At 37.5% G+C, this 27335-nt stretch overlaps 1 protein-coding gene across 7 annotated transcripts in view; it reads right to left on the bottom strand.

Moving 5' to 3' along the window:
• The window catches only part of FAM135B (family with sequence similarity 135 member B), a 493118-nt gene that overhangs the window by 29277 nt on the left and 436506 nt on the right, over window positions 1-27335 (bottom strand). For all 7 annotated transcript variants that reach the window (XR_006353509.1, XM_043969533.1, XM_043969541.1 and 4 more), the window contains 3 exons: window positions 22686-22841; window positions 20543-20616; window positions 5624-5778 (listed from right to left, as the gene is read on the bottom strand). Coding sequence is in view for 6 of the 7 variants with exons in the window: in XM_043969533.1 (XP_043825468.1) it covers window positions 5624-5778; window positions 20543-20616; window positions 22686-22841 (385 nt within the window). In the remaining variant the exon portion in view is untranslated. The remainder of the gene's footprint in view (window positions 1-5623; window positions 5779-20542; window positions 20617-22685; window positions 22842-27335) is intronic.

The raw sequence follows: 27335 nt of genomic DNA, 5'->3' as shown, positions 1-27335 counted from the left end.
TTCAGCTCAATTCAAACATGGATTAAGCATCTACTAGGAAGCTTAGATAATAGAAGGTCCCTTCCTACGAGGAGCAGAGGTCTCGCCCTCAAATTTATTAGCCCTGTGATCTTTAAGGAAGACACTTGATGTCTTTGTGACTCATTTTTCTTATCAGTGAAAGAGGAATAATGATACTTGCACTGCTGACCTCACATGGCTGTTCTAGAGCCAAATGAAATAACGTATAAGAACATACCATGCAACCATAAACTGCTAAGGAAATTAGAGTTGTTATCCAGAATTGTGTTGAAGCCAAAGACAGCCAATTGTTAAATTTTCAGTGGAAATAAGCAAATACCATGAATCAGGGCTTGATTTGTTGTTCTGTTAATTGTATAATCTTAAGAAAGTGATGAATAAAATGTTATTAAGTGTGTTGTGTACTCTTCCATCCCACCTCCACCAAAGAGTTAGTTATTAAACATTTACCAGCACATTCCTGGTTATAACTGATATTTTTTTGGTGGGGCAATGAGGATTAAGTGACTTGCCCAGGGTCATACAGCTAGTAAATGTCAAGTGCCTGAGGTTGGATTTGAACTCAGGTCCTCCTGAATCCAGGACTGGTGCTTTATCCATTGTGCCACCTAGCTGCCCCATAATTGACATTTAAAACTGAAGTATCCTTCCAAGTTTTCATGGGGTCAAGAGCTACAAGTGACTTTTTGTGGGGGGGGAGGGCAGGGCAATGAAGGTTAAGTGACTTGGCAGGGTCACACTACTACTAAGTGTCAAGTGTCTGAGGCCGGATTTGAACTCAGGTCCTCCTGAATCCAGGGCTGGTGTTTTATCCACTGTGCCACCTAGATGCCCTCTGCAAGTGACTTTAAAGATAATTTAGTCCAAACATCTCACCTTTTAAGACAAGGAAACTGAGGCCTGGAAAAATCACTTTCTAGACTTATTCCCATTACTCCTCTTCTTATACTCTATGTTCCAGCACACTTCCTTATTTGCTATTCTCTTTCCATGAGGTTCCATCTCTCATCTCTGTGCTTTAACAAAGGACTGTCCTTTATGTGTGGAATGCACTCCCTCCTCACACCTGCCTTCTGGAATCCCTATCTCCTTTCAAAGCTCAGCTCAAATGTCCATTTCCTACACTTGGCCTTTCTCAGTTTTTAATGTCGCTCCCTCAATTACTTTTGCATTGTGTATTTACTTATAAATGTGCATGTTATTTCCTTTATCCAGTAAAATGTGAGCTCAAAGAAGTCCAGAACTATTTTATTTCTCTTTCTCTATCTCTACTGCTGGGCACGGCACTTGGTTTATAAGAAAAGTGTGTTAATGCTTACTGAAGTGAAATGAATTAACCCTTCTAAGTTCACGGACCTTGGATCCAAACTTTGGTCACAGGACCACAGATTTAGAAATAGAAAGCACTTTTAGACATCATTGAGTTCAACTCTACCTTTTACAAATTAAGAAAACAAGGCACTGATACATTAAGTGATTTGTCCAGTGACACATACCTAGCAAATTGTCTGAAGTGGTATTTGGACCCAAGTCTTCTTGACTCCAAATCCAGTACACTGCCTGTCATTTCACACTACCTTTTCTTTCAAATCAGTTACAAGCTTGAGTCTTTTCATTTTCTGCCCATTACATAGTCTCCATGTTTTCTAGATGAAAAGCTCTCTAAAAAGCTAAAAAAAGTCTTATGACAATTAGGACATCATTGTCACAATTTCTACAAACAAGCAAAAGAACGCACATTAATATGGTCCACCCCTAACTTATCCTGGGCAAAGAAAAAACAAAGCAGTAGGCTTTATTTAAGGCATTGCCACTAGATGTCAGACAAACACAGAGAAACACTAGCTGATGCTGCAAGTGATTCCTTACAAACACCAGCAGGCATCTCTCCTATTCTTCCAGTTGTTACTTGGTCTGATTTTGTTAAACATTATTTTAATCTAATAATTGTGGGAGTAACTTTAAAGACAAACACTATGCATTCTACTTGCATTTATAACTTTCCACATTGTCTTATAGGTACTCTTTTAAAAAATCAAAATTAAATTAAAAAAAAAAAGTTTTGACTAGGGTTAACACACTTGTGGAGGCAACTAGTTGGTATAACTTTGGGGCTGAAGTCAGGAAGCTTCATCTTCCTGAGTTCAAATATGGCCTCTGACATTTTTGTGTGACCCAGGGTAAGTCACTTAAACACGTTTGTCACAGTTTTCTCATCTGTAAAATAAGCTGGAAAAAGAAATAGCAAACTACTCCAATATCTTTGCCAAGAAACCCCCCAAAAGAGGCACAAAGAGTCAGACATAACTGAAATGACTAAACAACACACATCAATCAACAGGGACTTATTAAGAAATTAATATGTTCCATTGCTGTTCTACGCAGTGTGAACACAAAAAATAAAACTGCCTTTTCCTTCAAAGTACTTATAGTGTATTATGGGAAACTACATCATATATATATATGTATATGTGTGTGTGTGTGTGTAGAAATATATACACATATACATATACACATACATACATAAACATATGCATACATATATATATATACATATACTATATGTGTGTGTGTGTGTGTGTGTGTGTGTGTGTGTGTATGTGGACAAGGTAATACAGGGGCAAAAGACAAGTAGCTAGGTGGTCCAGTAGCTAGAATGTAGCATCTGAAGTCACAAAGACCCAAGTTCAAATCCAGCCTTAGACATATTGGCTTTGTGACTCTGGGCAAATGACTAACCCTTCTCATGCTCAGTTTCCTCATCTGTAAAATGATGGTGATAAGAGTACCTACTTCTCAGATTGTTGTGAGGATAAAACAAGATAATATTTGTAAAATGCTTTGCAAACGTTAAAGCACTTTATAAACGCTAGCTATTCTTGTTAAGTAGGTGGAAGGATGAATAAGGGCCAAGTGTAAGAAGGGTACTTGAGGTGAACTTCAAACCTAATTAGGGCTTCCCAGAGGCAGAGTGAAAAGGGACTGCATTCCACGAACAGGGGACAGTTGCCTGTGGATATAGACATGGAAGAGGGAATGTCTTCTCTGAGGATTAGCAAGAAGATTATTTTAGCTAGGTCAGAAAGTACAAGAAGGAGGGCAATAAGCTTGGAATGGTAGGCTTAAATCATGTTGTAAAAGGCTTAAAATGATAAACAAAGGAACTTGCTTATGAGATAGAGAGAAAAAAGTTTAATTTATAGGAAGTTAGAGGGGCCAGCTAGGTGGCACAGTGGATAAAGCACTGGCCTTGGATTCAAATCTGGCCCCAGACACTTCACATTTACTAGAAATAAAGAATGAAAGAAACAAAGAAAGAAAGAAAGAAGGGAGGGAGGAAAGAGAAAGAAAGAAAGAAAGAAAGAAAGAAAGGAAGAAAGAAAGAAAGAAAGAAAGAAAGAAAGAAAGAAAGAAAGAAAGAAAGAAAGAAAGAAAGAAAGAGAAAAGGAAAGGAAAGGAAAGGAAGGAAGGAAGGAAGGAAGGAAAGAAAAGGAAGCAATTTATGTACATAGTGGTAGGTTGCTAGCTCTGGCATATTCTACTAAGGTGGAAAGCCTTAAAATTTAAGCTCAGTGAAGGAGTGTATTACAGTTGCTTAAGGGCCATCTCAGCTAAGTTAGAAATAACTTTAGCTAATTTGGCTACATGGCAGAGATTTTTTTTTTGGGGGGGGGGAGGGGAGTAACTCTCAATGGCATCCTGCCAAGTCATAAAGAGGTATATCACTCTACACTGGTGGAGGGAGTAACTGCACTAAGCAAATTAAGTTTCAAATACTGAAGTCTTTAAGTCTATGGGGATGAAAAACTCTAAACAGGAACTGGCCAGTGATCATAATTACTGGACTTCTGACACTAAAGAAGCACAGTGGATAGAGAGCTGGATTGGCTGTCAAGAAGATCTATGAAAAAAGACACTATCTGCATCCAGAGAAAGAACTGATAAATAGAAGCATGTATAGAATAATCACACACACACACATATATTATATATACATACACCTATTTGTGTCTAATGGTTGCCATTTTTAGGCAGTATGGGAGAAGGAAGAAAAAAAAGCAATTTACATTATAGTTATGTTGTATCTTTGAAAGGAATAACAAGTTGTGAATAGCAGATTTACAGTTTCATGTACAATCATCTTTTTATTGTACTATGTTATGGAAATGCTTGTTTTATTCCACAATTTAGAAATAAAATTTAAACTAAACAAAAAGACCTGAGTTAGAATCTAGCGTCAAATACTTATGAGATGGATCATCCTGGGCAAATCATTTAACCTCTATCTGCCTCAGTTTCTGTATCTCTAAAATGGGGATAATGATAAAACCTTCATCCCAGGGATCCAATAAGATTCCATGAGGATCAAATGAGATACTAATTATAAAGTAAATGTTAAATTACAATGTACATGCTATCATCATCATCATTATTATTACTAATTCTGCATGTATTAGAAGTGTGGCATTGTTGAGAGAATGGTGGAGTTGGAGTCAGGAAAGACCTAGGTACCAATCTCTCTTCACTAATTTACTAGTTGTTTTAACACCGTGCAAGGCATTTAATTACTTTGTCTCCTCATCTTTAAAATGTAAATAATAATATCCCATACTTCATGGTGTTTTATGAGGGTCAATTGTGACCCTGTATATTAAAAGGATTGGAAAGCTTAGAGTGCGATATATAGGTTAGTTATTATTAATAGTACTATTGTCCATCATTTTCTTTCTACTCTGTAAAGAATAACTACATTTATAAATTGAAGTTGTAGGATGCCAATATAAATGATTAAGAAAACACTTAATTAGACTAGTTTTAGGGCAAAAAAAAAAAAGCAACATGTGAACAAACTTTGTTTTTTTTCTTTCTGAATTGTTGGGAAGTAATAGTTCTCTTTTAGTTAATATGCTAGAAATGTCAAAGTCCCTTTATTAAAACTCTAAAAATGATGGGCAGCTATTCTAACTTTACATATTAGGAAACTGAGGCTAAGAGGAAAAACAAAACAAAACAGAAAATATCCAATGGAAGAAACCTCAAATATAATCTATATTAACACATGATTTGCTAGTGCCCCTCTCTCATTACTTGTTAACCAATCAGAGCTGATTGCCACCCTGAGGCACACTCATTCTTCCAAGGGCATAAAAGCACTGAGTGGGTTCCATGAAAGATTTTTGCCATTCTGGAGTGTCACTGACCCCTTTTATTGATTATTGTTAGCATGTTTAGTGAAATGATTAATTACCCTGAAATTACCCTTTTACAGGTGGCAACTGTAAGCTACAGAAAGACAGGAACTATATCTTATTATTTTTAAAAAAATCTCCACCATTTTTAATGAAGCTATGCATTTAAAATGCTTAATATATATTAATTTATTACATAATTTATATGACTGATGTCTTGTTCTTTTCTTCCAATGTTATGACTAGTTATTTCAGTGATTTGACCAAAGTTCATTGTTTGGGGCTGTCAAAACACACACACACACACACACACACACACACACACACACACACAAAACAGCTCTTTTGTTCCTTGCCCTTTAAATCATTTAAATTTAAATCTTTGTTCTTTGTGTCCTTCTAATGTTACTAACCTTCCCCGGGACATTCCACGTATCTATCCTCAAAAATGACTGGTAGGGTGTTCCAGTCTCCATCAATATCTAGGCATTCTGCTGGGAGGGCAGGCATGCTGGTGAAGTACTCAGAATTCCGGATGTCCAAAGCAATCTGATTCTGTCTTTGGATCCTGAGAAATGCGTTACAAAGACAGAAAAGAGGTAAATGATCATTCATGAAGCAGTTTGCCGTTCACATATTGTTTTCCTTTCTGCAGTCCTTCCAGGTAGCTAATGACCATAACACCATCTCTATTTTACAGATGAGGAAACAAAAGTTCAGTTCTGAGAGGCCAATGCTCATTTGTGATTTCGTCGATTTGTAAGTTGTACCAATCCTGCCAACTGCCACCTATCCCTGTCTGCCCAGCCTGTGGAACTCTCTTCCATGTCTCCTTATGTGTTCTTCAAAGGGAATCTACTTCTCTTGCCTGGTAAAACTATGAGTGGAGGGGGCAGCTAGATGGCGCAGTGGTAAAGCACCGGCCCTGGATTCAGGAGTACCTGAGTTCAAATCTGGCCTCAGACACTTGACACTTTACTAGCTGTGTGACCCTGGGCAAGTCACTTAACCCTCATTGCCCTGCAAAAAAAAACAAACAAAAAACAAAAAACAAAACAAAAAAAAACTATGAGTGGAGCTGCCCACCTGTAATTCCACCCCACCCCCACCTTGTGACCAACTTATCTCATTTCTTTTATATGTTTCCATAGTGAAACCCCACATATGGGTCCTTTTAAAAAGTTTTCAATTGATTATATGCTGCTACTTTCAAAGTTTGGTGGTAGAGCTCGATGAGTTTCTCCATTGTTCTCTATGGAATAATCATTTTTAATTCTTCAATTACTATTGTGCCCCATATCCCCCTGCCATGAAGACAAGGTCATAGGCACTGTAGAATTTAGAGTCAGAAGAGACCTCTGAGGTCATATGAACCAAACTCCTCGTTTTAGCAATGAGAAAAATGAGGCCCAGAGAGGATAAGAGATTTCCCCATGGTCCCAAAGGAGTAAGCAGTAGAAGCAGGATTTGAACCCAGCTCCTGGTTACAAAGCCTACAATCTTTGCATGGTTTCACTGCTGCAAATTGAGCTTTACAGAGCATCGATTTGGAGGGAACATTAGAGGTCATTTAGACTAATCTCTCTTCTTGATCCAGATGATGAAACTGAGGCCCAGAAAGGGAAGACATTAGGACAAAGTTATACAGAAAAGAAGCAGCAAGGCCTTTATTCAAACCCAGGACTTCTGACTCCAAACCTAGGACTCTTTATACTTGCCGAAGGTCACATGATGTGTGGTGACTGGATCTCAAGGCCAGGCTTTTGACCCCAAGTACAGTGCTCTTCCCAGTAAACCACACACCCTAAGGATGAGCTAAGTGAGGTTCATTGCCATCCTCATTAATCCTAGAGGGAAAATGCTGAAAGGGCTCTTTTGCCTCTCTGTGAATTTCAAAACAAAACAAATCAATATATCTCCAGCATATTAAAATTGTATCCTGTTCTGGTCTCCCTGATCACTCCCACCCCTTTTAATTACTTAGTAAGTTTTAGGATTGCCAATAAGATTGCAAAAGGGAACCTGGAAGCCTCATATAATCCATTGTTAAGATCAAAAGAGCATAATTTACAAATTACATCAATTTTTTTTTCTTTCTTTCTTTTTTTTTTTGCTGGGCAATGAGGGTTGAGTGACTTGCCCAGGGTCACACAGCTAGGAAGTGTCAAGTGTCTGAGGCTCGATTTAAATTTAGGTGCTCCTGAATTTAGGGCTGGTGGTTTATCCACTGCGCCATCTAGCCGCCCCCAAATTACATCATATATTAACTAAAATTCAAATCCTAGTTATATGTGCCAAATCAGGAGAAACCACCTAGCCACTGCTTGTTAAGATTTCTGGTCTTATGATATGTAAAGTGTTGATAATATCTAGTCCTCCACAGTTCCACATCAGCAGAATATAAAAAAGATGCCGGGGCAGCTAGGTGGCGCAGTGGATAGAGCACTGGCCCTGGATTCAGGAAGACCTGAGTTCAAATCCGGCCTCAGACACTTAACACTTAAGTAGCTGTGTGACCCTGGGCAAGTCACTTAACCCCAATTGCCTCACTAAAAAAAAAAAGATGCCAACAACATTGGGCTGATGACTTTAGAGTTTTACCAATCATTTTGAGTTGATTGGTATATGTTACTGAACTAACCACAAGGTGGCACAAATAGTTGGTCTGTTTCTCCCCCCAAATTCCATAATGACTCCTCCAACTCTTGCCACCTGATCACTCTTCCATCTCTTAAGGGTTCATGCTACTTAAGTGCTCCTAACTCTAACTCGTGGTGATGTGAGTGCTACTCTCTGCCTCTCCCCCTTCCCATGCTCTTCCCCATGCTGCCTTCCTTTGCCATCCCATTCACTGTCCTCCTGTCACAGTCTGCCTCTGTAATATGTTCACCACTTGTCTCTATGCCTTATTTAAAGTGTGATTGCTGCCCTGTTTCCTGCTGCCAATCTTGGTCTTTGAACGCCTGCCCCTATTTCATAATTTCATAAATTATCAATTCATCCACCAAAGAAGGCCATTTTCTTTTCCATATTTTTTTTTTTTCTGAAACGTGTCCTTTGTTTTGGGCAGCACTCGGATCTGTGGAACAAACTGATTCTCACACTAGGAAATGAATAGTCACGCCTTCATAAACCTGTTAATTCCTGTCCTTTGCAACATATGTAAAAATTATTTTCCCATTCCACTATTGGAAGGGTTTGACTTTGAAATGCGTTTTCACAGGTGGGAACATTTTTGCCCTTAATCATCCACACTCTGTCTTTCTCAATTCTATTTGTTAACAACCACCTTCATTTGTGAAATAATTGCTTTCCATGTAGCCATGTGGACAATAGGAGGAACCAACCTGCCCACAATGGGCACTTAAGACCCCATATGATTGGTCCCAGCCTTCTCTTCTATTCTTCTTTTTCACTTCCCTTGTACACAAATCTTTTTCTTCACCAAAACTAGATTAGTTACCTTTCCTGGAAAAATTATACAATAGTGGCTCCCACCTGCTTCCTCCTCTCCAACACACACTATGTGCCAACGGTAAAATGACTCCCTCCCCCTAGAAACTCATTCTCTCCTTATATCTCCCTGTCTAATTTCTACTTATATTTCAGGGACCAATTTTCACATATACAACTCTGACCTATTTTTCAAGATGCAGATCATCTTTCCAATTCCTAACCATCCTTAAAAGCCAAGGTAGGCTTGAATTGTTTTAAGGCCCAACTCAAATACTAATTTTTGGGGGAAGCTTTCCATGATTCTGGCCAGAAGTGATCTTTTTTCCTTTGAATTGCCAGACAATTTTTACTACTTTGATTGGACTTACATTAGCATGTAATAACCTTCAGTTATAGTTATTTGTGTCTATACCTTAGCTCCCTTACTGTACTCTAAGTTCGTTAGATGGACACTGAAACTGTGGGCCTTACAATTTCATAAAGTGCCCAGGCCAGCCATATCCATTTTCTTCCAGACTACAGGTCTTTCCATCTTGCCCCACTCTGCTTTCCAGGTTATAAGTATTATCTTCCTCCATTACTCCTTTAGGGTAAGGGTTGACTTTTTTGCTTGGATTTTTATTCTAAGTACTTAGCACATTTTCTGACACATTTTAAGTGCTTGAAAATCCTCTAATTTATCTAGATATTATCTATCTTCAGTCCCGTGCTCTAACTCAGTGATATATAGTGATCACAGATTTTGGGGAAATTATAACCTAGCTTTCTTGCTACTCCTTCTAATCTACTATATACAAATAGACTAGATATATTTTTATCATTGAAATGAATGAAGGCAATGGTGTAATGGAAGGAATAGTTGAATGGGAATCAGAAGATCTGGATTCATCTTGGTCACAGTGAATCTGGAAGGACTGATGGCCTTCTGAACTGATGTCAAAACAGGAAATGGCTTTAGTTCTGCAAGAAAATTTAGATCTTGGAAAGCCAAAGTTGCATCATCATTCCCACATAACTTTTTAAAACAGAGAACAACATTCAGGCATGAAAAAATTAAGTAACTTGCCCAAGGTCACAGAAGTAGATGAGTCAGTATTTGAGGTCAGATCCTCTGGCTCCCAAAACAACATCTCTTCCACTATATCATGATGTTTTGCTTCCTCTGAACAAAGTCCATCAATATCACTGTTTTAACTTTGACTTCATGGTTTTTTTAAAAGTATTTATCAAGTGCTTATTATGTGTGGAATTAGAGGCAATGAAAAAGAAAATAAAGGATTGGCCTTAGAGCTGGGAAGTGCTGGCCAAAACTCTTCCTTTGACAGTCTTTCCTGATGATCCTTTGCTATCACTTAAACACTTTTAAACAATTAAAACACTGAAATAATTAAAAATTGCCAAGGGAATTCTCTAAGCCTATAAGTTACAGAAGAGTTCGCAATTTGCATTCGTGTAAGCAGTCTGAACACTGGGAAGTTTCTAATAATGTGAAATTATTTATTTGGACAACCTAACCTCCCTCCCCCAACCTTTCCAGAAATAAAAGAACAAAGTAGAATACTCTGCTCAGTGTTGGGGAATACCAAGATCAAATAAGTCATTTTGCCTGTCCTCATGGTAATGATAATCTAACCACAGGATACAAAACATAAATTCATTTAGCATAGGATCACAATGTTAGAATGTTGGAGGTAGAAGGAACCATAGAAAAGATTTATTAATTTTAGAGGGGTGGAAAGTAAGTCTGAGGAAAAGAATTCTCTAGGGTTACAGAGTTAATTTGTGTCTGAGCTGGAATGAAAACGTAGGACTCCTGATTCTCAGTCTTTATATCATTTCCCTCTGAATCTGACCAAAGGGATTATTATTATTGCTCTTGCTGTTGTTGCTTTCGGCATTACTGTTATTATTGTTGTAACTATTCAAATTAAATTGCTTAAAATGCAGTTTGTACATAATACACCTCCTTTTTGATCTGGCTTTGATCTGGCAAGTTGTTTTCCTTGCATCTCTTCTAGATATTCTCCAGAAAGAAAATGACTAATAATATTTTTTTAAGAAACCAAAGCCTTGACACTAAAATATTGATAGCAGCATTTTTTGTGATAGCAAAGAATTGGAAACCAAGCAGATGCCCATTTTTTGGAGTAAACTATGGTCCATGATTGCAATAGTACATTGCTGTTTTGAAAGAAATGATTAATGTGATATAGAGAGAGAAGCATGGAAAGACTTACATGAACTGATGCCAAGTTAAGGGAGCAGGGCCAGAAAAATAATAAATATATGAGTAATGTGAGAGTTGGAATAACACCCCCTGCTGGGAGGAACATTTTGTGACCTCTGGCCTGAGGACGTAGCCATGTGGCCTTGGCGTTCAGGAAGTGATGTTTGCTCGTGGGTACTGTCCATCAAAGCTAACAGCTTCTGGGAGAAGCTGCTGAGGATCTCTCTCTTGTTTTCTGGAACTGGCTTGGTGGTGGCAGAAGGAGAACAGGGAGAGCCCCTCTTAGTTTCTTAGTTGTTCAAACACCGGCTTAGTAGTGAGAGATTTCACGTGGGCTGCTACCAAAGGAAATTGCTTTCTTTCCCTCTGGCTATACTGAATTAGATCTGAAGTAGGATTTCCAAGCTATAAGGAATCTGTTCTCAATCTCTCTCTCTCTTCACTAACTTATTATATATATATATATATATATATATATATATATATATATATAATCTTTAAAAGCCTAAACTCTTGTTGAATAAATCAGTGATTTTAGTCAGCTTCCCCCCAAGACTCGGGGGCGGGGGTAGAGATTAGAAACCACAATTTAGATTTTAAACAACACAGTTTGGCACCATGAAGGGATACTGAACCCCTCAATCTTCTGATCTTCTCTGCAAAACAAATAGGGTAAGAAATTGTATGTTTGTTAATTTCTCCTATTTTCACTGATTTTATGTGCCTGTCCCTTTAAATTTTCAATTGGGTTTCTTCTACCCACTAAATACCCAAGCACCTGCTAAGTATTTACTAAGGACCTCCTAAGTACCTGCTTTTCTCTAACTTTAGTCTGGTTAATCAAAAGGGGATAAGATCATGTTAATTATTCATTTGTGTGGATTTTCTATTTTGATTTATCTTTACCTGCTTTTGCCTTTAATTAATAATATTATAAAGCTTTGGTATTATGAAAGGACCAACAGAGAAAATAAAGGGATTGAAGAAAAACAAGAGAAACTTAATCATCATCATATTTTAAGAATCTGCTTCTATTTCCATAAAAGGAGACATATTTTGCAGAAATGCAGAAGTAGACAGCAAGATATTAAAATGACAGTTGAGGATTTTAGATATCAAAATAAACAATGCTCTAAATTCACTAAGAGAAATAATGTCAGTTCAAATGTTACATAAGTTTTCCTTTTTATGCCATTGTATCGACATTTTTAAATTAATAGTATGAGTTTATTTTCATAGAGATTTTCATTCTTTTTAGATTGGATTATGCCAGTTTGAATTTCATTGTCTTTTATTCTTCCATGTGTATTTTGTTCTTCTAAACTGTTTGTTTTTCCTACTGATTATTTGATCAAATTATATAAAATATTTCCTTGGTAAATTAATTACCATGACAAGTGTAAATTAATTCTAAAAATACTATTTTTACAAAAAATTATTATTTGGAATTATCGCACATTGTAATTTATAAATGGAAAGAACCACCACCAAAATTTTTTTTAAATTAAAGTGACAAAATTTTAAAGAACAAGTATAGAATGAAAGAAGAGATGAGAAGACCCTTTCTCCCCATTCCTCTCTAGAGAGATGGGACTTTTTTCCAGACTTTTACAATCAATTATGCTGATTTTTTTCCTTTCCTTTTAAATTTTTGTCATAGAAAATTACAATATTTTGTACATGTAATTGTCTTGCAGGGAGGAAAACTGGGGGAAACTGCGGATATAAATCAAACTCAGTTTTTAAAAAATCAAAGCCTTGAAATGTTAATTATTTTTAATTGCACACCTGCTGATTCTCTAATAAAATTGTAAGTCTCTTAAGGGCAATCTACCCTTTATTTGGAAGCTTGCTTGCACACTGCATAAAGCACAGGGCCTTAAAGAATTACTAGCTATATGATGTTGGGCAAGTCACTCAACTCCCACCTGCCTCAGTCTTCTCATCTGTAAAATGGATATGATAATAGCACCCACCCCCAAGAGTTGTAGTGAAAATAAAATATTATTTGTAATGATATTTGAAAACTTACAGCACTATATAAATGATAACCATTAGTAGTAATAGTTATTATTCTTTTTTGCTCTATCCCTTGCCTTTAGCAGAAGAATTTCTTGAGAATTTCTCACTTAGAAGAGTCCCAAGTAGCTATCCATTCCAAGCTCTATATCCTCTAAGCACAGCTACAGCACTGTACCCAACAAGGGGCCATCCTGGCTTTGCCTGAAGACTCCTAACAAGTACTAAATAAAGTTTTGTTCACAATGTCTTCAACTTCTGTAAGCTAGCAAGCACCTAACAAGTGTTCGATGAAGATTTTTTGCCTAGTCACTAGACATTAGTTAGCAAAAACCTCACCTTTATCAGTCTTCCCCCTAATATTATCCCAGATCCCTTTGGGCCTTGCTTGACATTGTGTTTGAACTTTTCTGATGACTTTCTTCTGTGTTCATTTGTACTACAGTTATTGCTAGGCAGCAAGCTTCACAAGAGTAGGTACCATATTTTATCTTTTTTTTTTTTTTGGCAGGGCAGTGGGGGGTTAAGTGACTGAGTAAGTGTCAAGAGTCTGAGGCTGGATTTGAACTCAGGTCCTCCTGAATCCAGGGTTGGTGCTTTATCCTCTGAGCCACCTACCTGCCCTGACCATAGACCATATCTTATCTAAACTTTCAACTCTTCCCACCCCCCCCAAACAAACTAAAACCTTATTCTTTGCATAGTAGATAATTAATTTACACAATTGAACAAAATTAGCTCACACCTGTATAGCTATTTGTAGACAACAAAGCACTTTATTTATATCCCTCAAAGGCAGCTTTTGAAAAACATGGATTATTATCTCCATTTTAAAGATAGTATTAAATGTGAAGGGATTAGATTTTTTAATAAGGATAATTCCAGTTCACCCATGAGATCATACCTATGTGTAGATATACCACTGGTGTGTTTCAAGTTCTAAACTATTGCCTGCTACCTTACCTGCCTGCTGCCAGAAATTCTATTTGCATGTAAATCTCCACTTTGGCATGCAGTACAGAAGACTTTGGTAAACTCTAGCTGCTATTCATGAATGCAAATAGGGTAATTATATACATCAATCATGTGGAGAGCTATGTATGCAATTAAGGTATACACAGAAGGTGGGTCATCAAAGGGAATGAATTAAGTCTTAGCTGGCATATTCAAAAGCCAGTTATCAGAAACATATACTGTTTAAGGTGTGGGTATTTAGGGAGAGGGGAAGGTGCTGGTGATACATACAAAGCATGGGAAGCTTTCCATCTTCAGAGGACCTAGCACACTTGGCCTGATAATGTAGCTTATAGCTAGGTAGGCTGGATACAGCTGATAAAGCACCAGGCCTGGAGTTAAGAAACCTGAGTTCAAGGGGGCAGCTAGGTGGTGCAGTAGATAAAGCACCAGCTCTGGATTCAGGAGTACTTGAGTTCAAGTTTGGCCTCAGACACTTGACACTTATTAGCTGTGTGACCCTGGGCAAGTCACTTGGCCCTCATTGCCCCACAAAACAAAAAGAAAGAAAAAGAAACCTGAGTTCAAATCCAGCCTCAGGAAGTTACTAGCTGTGAAGCTCTGAACAAGTCACTGAACCATTGACTGCCACAGTTTCCTCATCTATAAAATAGAGATAATAATGGCACCTATGCCATAGGGTTGTTATGAGAAAAGCATTTCATAGAGTGCCTGCCACATAGTAGGCACTATATAAATGTCTTTGCCTCTCCTCCATTGCCCTCCCCTTCCTTTCCCACAGTTAAGGACTTGAAAGTAACTGTATATACTCTCTCTCTCTCTCTCTCTCTCTCTCTCTGTATGTGTGTGTGTGTGTGTGTATATATATATGTATGATGCATATGTATATATGTGTATATATATATGTGTGTGTGTGTGTGTGTGTGTGTGTATATATATATATATATGTATGACGCATATATTCCCCTATGACAAGGTGCCACTTCTGACACATTCTAGTTGAATGACTTTGAACAAACTACAGAGAAAACAGAGACCTATATTGGCTGGAGGGAGCTTCCTCATCCAGGAATTGTCATCAAGACAATCACAAGTCTAAGTCCTATTGTAAACCAATGGAATAATAAGTCTTGGGGTAATGGCATGGGGGGGTAATTTGGGGGGGGCAGAGAAGAAAATGGAGGGAGAAAAAAGAAGGAAAGCAGGCATTGTGTCATAAGGGGAATAGCCTTGGAAACAGGAAAACCTCAGTTAAGTCTTGCTTCTGACACATCCTGCCCATGTGAAGTCGAATGCATCAATTGCCCCAGTAAACACTTTTAGAATGTGAAGTCGTTGATAAATATCCAATCCAATGTAACACAACACAACCTAATTATATGTATGTACTGTTTAAATATATGCATTTATTTTTATGTGTATCTCAAGATATAATTTGTGGGATACCACAAGATATCACAAAATATGTGTATCTGTTTCTTACATATCCTCTACAGAATCACGGATAAACTATAGAAATGTTAAGTCTTGAAATTCCTTCGCTACTACCATAGCCCTAAGTATACTTGTCACAGGTCGTAGTCTCATTGCACTGGGACTGGTTTATTTAAGGCATTTGGGGTATACGACATTTGTTCTAGCTTTTTAAGCATGTTTGCTTTCTAGTGAGTGCTAATCCACCAAATGTCAGAATAAAGAGCTCCTCCCCCATTTCCCCAAAGTCTTGGCATGTATGAGCTAGGGTCTGGATTGAATAAGATTAAATATAATGTGAACCAACGTAAATGTCTCTATTTGAGTTTAAAATATGTTGTATGCACAGGTAGAAGATGGAGGAAACATGGAGAGACAATCGTTATTATAAGAAACACCTGGGGATTTTTGTTGACAGTGAGCTTAATTTGAGTCAACAGTGTAATACAGTTGAGAAAAACGAGTATTGCCTTCACTGGAGCATCACAACCATAGTGAGGGAGATGACAGTCCTGTTGTAAGCCTGTACTGTCAGATGACATCTATGAGCCATATTGGGGTTTGAGGGAGACACTGACAAGTAGGCAGGGACTCAGAAGATGGAGAGCATGATAGGAAGAGTGCTCAAATCATGTGTTATCTATGGAAAGAGTTGAGGAGGTATCACCAAGAGCAACAGTTTTCAAACTGTGGTATGAGAATCCTTGGGACCCTTTCAAGTCTGTGAGGTCAAGCTATCTTTACCATATCATTAAAATGTTTTAGTTTCTAATACAATAAATGTTAATGACTATAATCTTCATTAATAAATAAGTCCTCTTTGGGGTTCTCAGGCATTTCTAAGATGTAATGGGGTCTTGAGACCAAAACATTTGAAAAGTGCTAGCCTAGACTGTAGAAGGCTTGGGGCACATGTTAGCTCTTTTGTCAAAGAAGGATGGGTCTTATTTTGTGTGAATCCAAAGTCAGAATCCATCATATAGAAGGATAGAAATAACAGGGAGGCAGACTTTGACACAAGGAATTATTTCCTATTCTCTATTATCTATCTTGAAGTAATAACTTCTGTGTCACTGAAGATTTTTAAGCTGAGTCTGGGTGATCATTTGTCAGGGAAGGTATAGAGGTAGCTTGATGCTTCAAGTGTTGAACCAGACCTTTGAGATCCTTTCCAATTTTAGATATTTGATTACCAGAGGAATAATGTTGGATTGTCTTGTTTATACTAACAACGTGTAACTTACCAACATGAGAATACATGTTTTCAATTTTTTTCATATTTTTTCATTAAATTATCCCAAAACTGGTGACACAAGCACATTCACACACACACATGCACACCTATCTACTTAAATACTTATGTCTGACAATTGTATTGAATATAAAATGCAAAGGCAAGATGCTTTACTATTTAAACATCCTCTGTGGGTACACAGGTATGAACTTTTTGATTCTCCAAGCAAGGAGCTTGAGTCTAAAATGCTGCATGTGTACATGAATCAGAGAGAGATAGAGAGAAATAAAGAGGCAGAGATAGATAGAGAAACAGAGAGGAAGAGAGACAGAGATTCAGAGACCAAGAGATACAGAAACAGAGACAGGGAGGGCCAGAAAGAGTCACACAGAGACAGGGATAGGGACAAAGAGAGACAGAAACAGAGAGAGACAAAAGCACAGAGTGAGAAATACAGGGAGACATAAAGAGAGAAGGAGAAAGGGGAAGAGACAAAGATAAAGATAAAGACAGAGACAGATGAAGAAGGGGAGAAAGAACAACAAGAAGGAAAAGAATGGAATGAGAGGAGGAGGGAGAAAGAGAAACTGTGAGTATCTATATAAGGTTAAATTAATGTTTTAGATATCACTTGAAAGATTATGTTTAAATGATGAGAAATCACCATGTGTCCTAGATTGTATTTAGACAGATTTCATCTTAATTCACTTTAGATGTGACTGAAGCATACTGCAAGAGGAAAACAACAGAGGATTTTTTTCAGGAGCAAAACCAGATACCCTTTTAAAATGATCAGCAATCTCTCACTGGATTAATCATTGAGAAAGGATGATATTCTTTACCATCAGATTCTTAGTTTGCAAATTCTGGTGGTGAGAGAGCATGGGGTAGAGTCAGAGGGGGTCTGAGGCCATCTTCATGATCTGATCCTAACATGATAATGTGACCCTGTGCAAGCCCCCTCTCTACTTTTGGTCTCAGTTTCCACATTTTTTTTAACGTGGTTAAGGTTTTTCAATAGCAAGGTGACATAATCAACAATCCATTTGTGTGATATACATGACTTTTTTTTCACAATTAGAGTTTAGGAACCAGCTTGAGTTAATTCATAAGAGAACTGCTGGATGAGAATAACTTCAATTCCTACTTTCTCTTCAACTCATCAGCATTTAGTAATTAAGTGGTTTGTGCCTCATCACACAGGTCTGCTTATGTCACAGGTGGGATCTGAACTCAGGTCTTCCTACCTCCAGGTTCAGCTCTCTATCTGCTACACCAAGCTGTCAATAGTTATAATTACCATCACTAAAGGATTCCAAGTTTGCTAAGATGTTGCCTGGCAATAGTCAATCACATAATAGTGGTAGACGGCAGGTGGTTAGTCTCCCCTGGGATACTAATCATGTAGGTACACTAATTAGGATTTTTTTTAATTGTTAGAAAATTTCAGGTGGGAGATAACCAGTAGTTAAGTATGTTACCTTTGGCAATAGTTTTGCATAGTAGAAGCTTGGAACCTAGATTATCTCTAATTTTGGGCTCTAATATTCCAGGTTCTGACATTAGGATCTTAGCTTTACCTCCTGAAGAGAAAACAGAGATCATCTAATCTAACACTTTCATTCTAAACATAAGAAATCTTAGATTTCGGGAAATGAAGAGACATACCCAAAGTCACATGGGTAGGAAATGTCAGGCAGTTTTTGAACCCAGGGCCTATGCTTTTAGAATCAGTGCCTTTTCCTTTGTACCATGTTCCCTCCCATTCCATACACCAAGATTCTTTCTCTTTGTAGTATTATAAGATTCCATGGGGGCAGCTAGGTGACGCAGTGGATAAAGCACTAGTCTTGGATTTAGGAAGACGTGAGTTCAAATCCGGCCTCAGATGCTTGACACTTACTAGCTGTGTGACACTGCGTAAATCACTTAACCTTCACTGCCCCCCCAAAAAAAGATTCCATGATAATAAAAAGAGGAGAAAAGGAAGAAAAAGAGGGATGGTGATAAAGAAGAATAAGGAGAGGAGAGCAGAAGATCCTTTTTATGGGGTAAAAACATGGGAGGGGAGAAAAAGAAAGGATAAAATTTGGAACTCAAAAGTTAAAATATGTTAAAATGTTTTTACATGTAATTGGAGGAAAATAAAATATTATTTAAAATAGATTTATGACATTACTGATTATTTAATTAATTAGTTAATTAATCAATTAAATTCCCTATTTAATGATTTATGTTGACTTGAGGAGTAAGCTCAGCGTTCAGCAGAGAAGAAATGCCTCTTTGAAAATCACCAATTTCCCCATTCTGTCCTCCACACTATTTATTCCATGTCCCACCCTGCAATTTTGATGATGTTTCCTTTTCTTTTCTTTATAAAAGAGGAGAAAAAAGGAGATTATTTTCATTCATAATTAGGAATAGTCTCAATTCTTTAGCTAAATTAGTTTAGCAAGATACCAAGTACCTTAGTGCTCTTACACAGATAAATCTGCCCCACTACTTGCTTCTAAATCATTCTTTTAAGAAAAGTGGGCATGGCTCTAGGGAAGTGAACAATTCTATTTTATTCAATTCTATAGAATTATGCTAGATTTCATGAAAATATTTGGTTTCTGTGCCACCCACTCAGTTTCCTCCTGTGAAATGTTTGTCTGAAACTTTCCAGGAAAAGAAAGGAAGATTGGATACATGGAGGAGGGCAAACTCTGATCTTCCACAGTAAGAGATGAAGAAACAAATGTCTTTCTCTAATTAAAACTTCATCTCTTTGGGATGGACCTAGTTTAGGCTTTCAACATTTTTACTTTGGACATTTTTTTTAGCTGCCTTACCAGGCTCCTTGCCTCTAGTCTCTGCATCCTCTGATTTATCACACATATAGTTCCTAACCTAGAGCTCTGTTTGTGTCCGTCCAATCTATAGATGTGTAAATATATGATTCTGACACTCATGACTCTCTCCAATTTGGATCCAATATACTGTTTGAAGTTTATCTCTTATTACTTGGGTGTATATTCTCCTGAATTAGAACATTCAACATTAAGGGCTTTATTTTAGAGCCTATAACTGTATCATTGAAATCACACAAAATCCTCTCCCTCAATCTCTGCATCTACTATAATCATTGATGTTATTTTTAATAAGCAGTGATTCAGGAAAACACATACATATACATATACACACACTGGACATAATTTAAATTTAATATTCACAATTAATATTTTCTCCCTCCCTTTATTAAAACAAGATAATAAAAACAATAAGTCAAGCCTTCATTTGTAGTTTTTGCCGATTTCTGAGGTGAAAATGTTTGCACTGAAAATTTAAAAACTGGTTCTCATGAGCTGGTTTGAGCTGGACCCAGCACACCCTTGACAAGGGCCACCTCTTTCATGAAGCCTTCTATGATTTCCCACTTCAGGCAGAAATAATGTATTTTACATCTATTTCTTTCACAATAGTTTGTGCTTTTCTTTTGTATCTATATTATTCTAATCTGTATCAGCATTGTCTGTGTACCTGTCTTCTCTCCTGGGCCAGGTTATAATTTCCTCGAAAGCAGGGGCTGTTCTTTAGTTTATGAATATGTGTTCTCTTGGTGTGTAGAACATGGCAAAGCACACAGCAGAATCTTGGTATAAGTATTTTGTATGAATCAGTAAATGAATATAAATATATGTATATATATAATATTATCTATTATATTTAATCTATCTTATGTTATATATATTTATTTATTTATTTTATATATTGTTTGTGTATACATATGTGCCTATATGTATATACATACAAATACATACATATGCACACACACCCCTATATACATGAACAGGTATATATATATATACACACACACACACATGCATATGTATATGCATATATGTCTATTTATGTGTGTGTGTGTATACACACACGTGTGTGCTTTGAGAGCATAAAATTACTTACAGACTTTCCTGAAATGTCAGGACAGAAAGCTTTTGATGTTCCATATAGAAGAAAGCCTCTGAAAATCTTCTGACCTAGGAAGTAAAATGATAAAATAATTTAAATCCAGGAGTTCTACCAAAATGGACATTATTATATCACTTTTTACTGAGCATTTAGATATCTTCAATTGATCATTAGTGCTGATTTGGGGAGTAACATGAGTACTTAGCAGGGGAGAAATGTATCTTTGGGAATCACCAATATTCCAATTTTATTCCTCACCCCCTTTAACTTGGGTGATGTCTCTTTCTTTCTTTCTTTTGCTTTGTTAAAGAAATATCCCTGTACCATGATCTATCTATCTATCTATCTATCTATCTATCTATCTATCTATCTATCTATCTATCTATCTATCTATCTGTATGTCTGTTGTTCCATCCATCCATCCATCCATCCATCCATCCATCCATCCATCCACCCATTCATTCATCTATCTGTCTGTCTGTCTGTTTATTTTTGTAGGGCAATGAGGGTTAAGTGACTTGCCTAGGGTCACACATCTCCTAAGGGTCAAGCTTCTGAGGCCGTATTTTGAACTCAGGTCCTCCTTAATCCAAGGCCAGTGCTTTATCCACTGTGCTACCTAGCTGTCCCCTGTACCAGGATTTATGAAATAAGGGTCCTGTCCTTAATGTTGCCTTACTGTGTTGTCCTTAGCTTTCCTTCTCTGGGCTTCAGTTATTTCATTTGTTAAATCTAGGTTCTGCCTCAGCTGAAGTCTGAGATTCCTTCCAGCTCTAACATTCTATGTTCCATACTCTAAGAGGCATTCTCTTCCTTAGGAAGTGGATGGGAGCAGAAAGCCACTTTAGGAATCTAGTATGCACAGTTTCTGCCATGAATATATGCCTTATGATCTCCTTTCCAAGGAGCAAACTGAGGTTGCAAACATGTTTTTTTTTTTTCCTTCAGAGAAATGCTTCTCTCTGTACTTTTGATTGTTCTTTCTTTGTTTTTCTTCTATGTTTTCTTCCTTGTGGGCTTGGGGTCTTGGAGCATTCTCCATTCATTAAACAAATATCACATAAGTCCCTTGAGATCTGTCCTATTGTAGGTATTAAAATATTACAAGAAAAAAAGACTCTTTTGAGTTATTTTAAGGCAAAAGGAAGATCAAAGAAAGGAAAAAAAATGGAGTAGATGGCTTAGTGATTTTACAAGGCATAACTGCTCAACTATTTACTTCATTTTTCTATATGAAGGAAAGCAATATTCACATAGAAAACAAAATTAATTTAGATTTTGAACAAGGAATTGAAAACTATGATAAATGAGGAGATGGTGAAGAGTGCATCTCCCTTTCCTCAATGAGTTTAAACCATCAGGCCTAGACAAGCTATATACCAGTGTACTGAGAAAATCAGTGGATGTGATTATTAAACCACTATCTATAACCTTCAAAAATTCCTGGAAAATAGGAAAAGTACTGTTTAACTCAAGAAAAAGATTTTTTTTACCTTAGCTATAAATAGAGACTGAATAAACATATGCCAGGGAAGCTTTATAAGAAATTTATTCCAGGGGGCAGAGCCAAGAGTGAAGCCAGCAATTGTGCCAAGTTCACTCAACACATTTTTTCTCTCTATGACTAAAAAGGGTGCCAAACTCAATTCTGAATGAGAAAACCAACCAAAAGTCACAGTGAGTCCTTTTTCAAGCATAGGACAGCTTAGGAAGACAGAAAGAAAAGTCTGGTGCTGGTCAAGAATGTGGTACTTTCTTCTTCTTCTTCTTCTTTTTTTACTTTCTTTTTACTAAACCCAGCAAAATAAAATGACTTGCCCAGAAGTAATGAGCAGCAGAGTCAGGATTCGAACTCTTCCTTCTGCTTTTTAAATTACTGCTCTTTCTCTTATACCACATTCTTTCTGAACCCTAAGTAATCCTGTTATCAGGAAAGGAAAACATGATGGCTAGTCTAATGTTTTGCCTATGATATCCCATTTCCTTTCTAAAACAGAAATCTCCAGTTGCATATCACATGCTAGTACCCGTGGATTTGGAAGAGATCAATCCGCTGTGTGTCTCCTTCTAGTTTCTAGGACCTAAAGACACTTGTGGATGCATGGAAGGAATTCACAAAGCTATTTTCTCTCCTTACCCTTAGAGCATGGTGTTCCTTGTTGAGATACGTTGTGACTTCAGGGTTGAGTGATACCACTTCCAAGAACTGGGTCCATAGTTCCAAGAGGTGGGAGCAAAGCCAAGTGAGATCCTTACTTATCTGCTCAGCTATCTTCTCTGGATTGTTCATCAGCTGGGGAAGAAAAGAATCATAAGTCAAGATACCACGTATGACTGGTACCAACTTTGCCGTGAGCTTCCCTTTAATTGGATCTTTAACCAACTTCTCCAAAAACAAAACAAATCCCTTATTCCATTATTTTACAAAGATTGGTATAGTAGAAAGAACCTTAGGTTTGGGAGTCAAAGGTCATAAGACTGAGATGGCAATGTATAGAGGTGAATGTTCATCTCAATAAGTCCAATCCCTCCAATTATAAGAAGAAGAAGCTGAGATAGAGAAAAGTGAATCACTTAGGATCTTATCATCCTAGATCTAGAATTTGAAGTGACCTGGAAGGATACCTCATCCCACCCTCCAATTTTAGAAATGAGGAAGCAGTGTAGAAGCAAGGTGAAATGATTTGGCTGAGTTTACACAGGTTGCAAATTTTAAGATGAAGACTGAAACCCAGGTCTCTTAATTCCATCTCCAGCATTCTTTCTATTTTAATGTAATGTCCTGAAGGGCAGGACCTATTTTATTTATATTCTGTCTTTATACCTCTGAGGCAGCAAATTTGCTTTATTTGGCCACATAGCTCAGGTTAAAGCAAAAGCCTGGGCTTGGGGTTTCTAGAGAACTTGTACTCAGGAAATGATACAGTCATGAACTTTATTGTAATGTGATGCAGCATGTAGGCAAATCCTATAAACATGCTATGGCAATATGTACAGTGTCTTGGTCCCACATACAAGAAATTCACCTCACAAAGTTAGAGTTCAGGTGGCAAGAATATATTCCCTAAAATGGGCATTCCTTATCAGATCTTGATGAGGTAGAAAAGTTCTCAGGTTCCCATACTGATACTGAGTTTGGATAAAGCTCTGGGAAGGGGAGTTTATTGAGGCCACCAACCAGTAGGATGATTAGCCAACACAGCAGAAGGAAAATGACTCAAAGCACCTGTAGTAGTCAAGAATTCATCTCATCCAAAAACTGGCAGCCTCATCTGCCTGACACAGAATTAACAGTGGGAAATCATAACTGTCTGTTTTGCCCATGTGTTTCTAAGGACGTTAGGACTACTTAGCTTAAATGACTCCATATCGGAGTCCTATCTTTATATATGACATCAGATTATAATTAAACAATAATATCAAATAATAGAAAACTTATCATTGTCACAACCTTACAAAATGCTTTACAACTAGCAAGGCCTTAACAAATATTTGTTATATTGGATCACATTCTTCCAATCCCTGACTGCATAGGAATCTAACTTACAGAAACCCCAACAAAGGATTATACAGCTTCTGTTTGAAGATCTGAAGGGATTGCCAATGAAACAGCCTCAAAAATCCCATTTACTAGATGTATAATGTCTCGGTTTTCCAATTTGTAAAATGGATGGTCTAAGAACTAGGTGATCTCTCAGGTTTCTGCCATTTTAATAGTTTATGGAGCAATAAGAAAAAACACTACAACTATTAAACTATACAGATTTTTTGACCCAGAGATCTAGGTCTATACTATAAATAAAGACGGAAGAGATCCATATACACAAAAATATTTAGAACACCTCTTTTGTGAGGGTAGAGAATCAGAATCTAAGGGGTGTGTGTATTAATTGGGGAAATAGCTGAATAAGTTATAATGTATGAATGTGATGGAATAGTATTTTATGATGAGAAATGATGGTGAGAGTTTCAGAGAAACTTGTGAAGACTTATCTGAACTAATGTACAGTAAACTGACCAGAACCAGGAAAATAAGTTATTCAATAATGACAATATTGTGAAAACAAACAATTGTGAAGGACTTAGGAACTCTGATTAACACAATTACGAAACATAATTTCAGTAAAGAAGTGCAGGACTCCCAGCAGAATGAGCATATTTTAAACATTATTTTGGGGTATGGCCAATATAGAAATTTGTTTTGTTTGACTATACAGATATTTAACATTTTTTTTCATAGGTGGTGGGGAGGAGAAAACCTTTGGTCCTGAAAATTAAATTAAAAAATGAAATGTCTATGGTCAATATGGTATAGTGGAAAGAAATGTGATTTTCTATTTAGAATACTCAAATTAGAAATCTAGGTCAATCACTAGTGTGACCTTCAATAAATCACTCCTTTTCTCTAAGCTTTAATTTCCTCATCTGGAAAATGAAAGGGTTAGATTTGATGGACATTAAGACACTTTCTTCTTCTCCTTCTAGAATCTAGAGTTTATAGATTCTGTCTTTATTAGTAAGTGTGTCATCTTGAGCAAAAATACCTTGCCTTACAGGGTCTTGGCTTCCTTTATCTGTAAAATGGGAATAATCATATCTGCAGTTTACCTTAATTAAAAGTATGAGGGAAAGGGCTTCAAAGTACTTAGAGAAATGATGTGACATTTTTTAACCAAACCTGTGGTTTCATTATTATAGAGAATTCTTCAGAAGGAAAAGCTTAGCAATGCAGATCAACAAATCTCTTTTGCAACCACCAATATTAGAGCATTTCCTGGGGTATTAAGAGATCAAGTTAAGTAATTTGCCCAGGTCAGACAGAAGGTATATGTCAGAGGTAGGAACTGAAGCCAGGTCTTCTTGATTGAAGGTGGCTTTCTATGAACTTCAGGGTGATGCCTGCCTCTCAGAACAGAAATGAGTTACTCATATCGTTATGTCTTGTCTCTATTTGTTGCTACCTAATAGCTTCATTTACATTACACAGTTTCCCAGTGAAATTCTAGTTATAACTAGATGATGATGATGATGGCTAGAACTTAGACCTAATATTTCTCTTGCCCCTTCCTCCCTCTGATTGGAGAGGGTACAGCAGTACCTTAAAGAGCTCCCCCCTTTTCCTCCCTGCATAGCCATCTCTTCATTTCCCATCTGGTTGCACTGCCGGGGACTTTATCATTTCCCTACACAGGTTGTCTCTTCCCACTTTTACAGTTTCTATTTTCTCCATGAAACCGTGAGCTCTTTGAGGGTGTAGACAGCCTTTTGCACAGTGCTTTGGCACAGTGTTTGGCATATAGTAGCTACTCAGTATTTGTTGACTGACTGACTTGTGGTCTCCACAGATTCTGACAACAAATGGGTAAAGAACAAGACTTTCAAAAAACAATGACTGCTTGACTCAAGAACTTCCCAACAATGAGAACTTTTTCAAGAATGGGGGTGGGGAAAGCTGTTTTCTGAGGTAGTGACTTCCCTATCATTGAAAGGATTCAAATCAAGACTGGTTAACCGTTATTTGTCAGGGATGATGATTAAGGCATTCTTGCTTTACTTGGGGGGGGGGATGGGGGTGTGAAATAGATGATGTACATGATCTTTGACATTATTAAGATTCTGTAGATGCAGAAATACCTCTAACTTTCCTTAATTTTCCTTAATATGTCAAGGAATTCCATGTTTTGTTTCTAGGGAGGGTACATTCATGTTGACCAATAGCATATACTGCCTGCTCTTGAGACCCATTTTTATTTTTCAATATTCTGGCAACTTCACATTTTTTCCCCTTTATAAGTTAACTTTGGCTGTGGTGAGAAGGACTTAAGACTCAAGGGAGGCATTTGAATAAACTCCCCATTGATCTGCCTAGAACACCACTGTGGACTTTTATGTGTTTGTGGAAACGACCTTAAATAACCATAAAAGATTTATTTTTTTTCTATTTTGGAAAGAGAAAGAGCCTTGAAAGTATTCAATTATTTGTTGCTCAATATCAGCCACTAGGTGGTAGTGTTTAACCTACCAACTCCACACTGTAGACTCTTGGGATCACTTTCTGGCACTGGGTAGGGGGAGATGTTTCTTCCAACCTTGTCTGCACAACTGTTGTTGTTGTTGTTGTTATTGTTTGTCCTTCATTAATAAAAAGGACCATGTTTTCAGGAAGGTGATGTCTTGAGCTGCAAGTGAACTGGATTTAAGTGAGGCAGTGCTGTGCAAGTCACCATCCTCACTCTCTCCTCCAGATCCATCTGGGTCCAGTGACATGATATACATCAGGATGCCTGAAAATGGCCCTGAATGTTTGAGGCAATTGGGGTTAAATGACTTGCCCAGGGTCACACAGCTAGTGTCAAGTGTCTGAGATCAGATTTGAACTCGCATCCTCCTGATTCCTGGGCTAGTACTTTTGACTCGTCCACTGAAAGGTGATTTTTGGGAGGAGTAGCTAATTTGTTCTATCTCTATCCCAACCTTCCCCTCCAACTACTCTTTTCCTAAGAATACTGCCTGGGGGGCAGCTAGGTGGCGCAGTGGATAAAGCATCGACCCTGGATTCAGGAGGACCTGATTTCAAATTCAGCCTCAGACACTTGACACTTACTAGCTGTGTGACCCTGGGCAAGTCACTTAATCCCCATTGCCCAGCAAAAAAAAAAAAAAAAAAGAATACTGCCTGACCCAGCTTTCATCTTCCAACAACAAAGAGATGCAGCTGATCTCTGCTAGGTTTTCTACTTTGGGGGGGGTGGGGTGGCGGCAATGAGGGCTAAGTGATTTGCCCAGG

This window comes from Dromiciops gliroides, chromosome 1 (genome assembly GCF_019393635.1).
Source record: "Dromiciops gliroides isolate mDroGli1 chromosome 1, mDroGli1.pri, whole genome shotgun sequence".
NCBI lineage: Eukaryota > Metazoa > Chordata > Mammalia > Microbiotheria > Microbiotheriidae > Dromiciops > Dromiciops gliroides.
The sequence above is the reverse complement of the archived record's forward strand: the minus strand, read 5'-3'. Positions and strand labels throughout refer to the sequence as shown.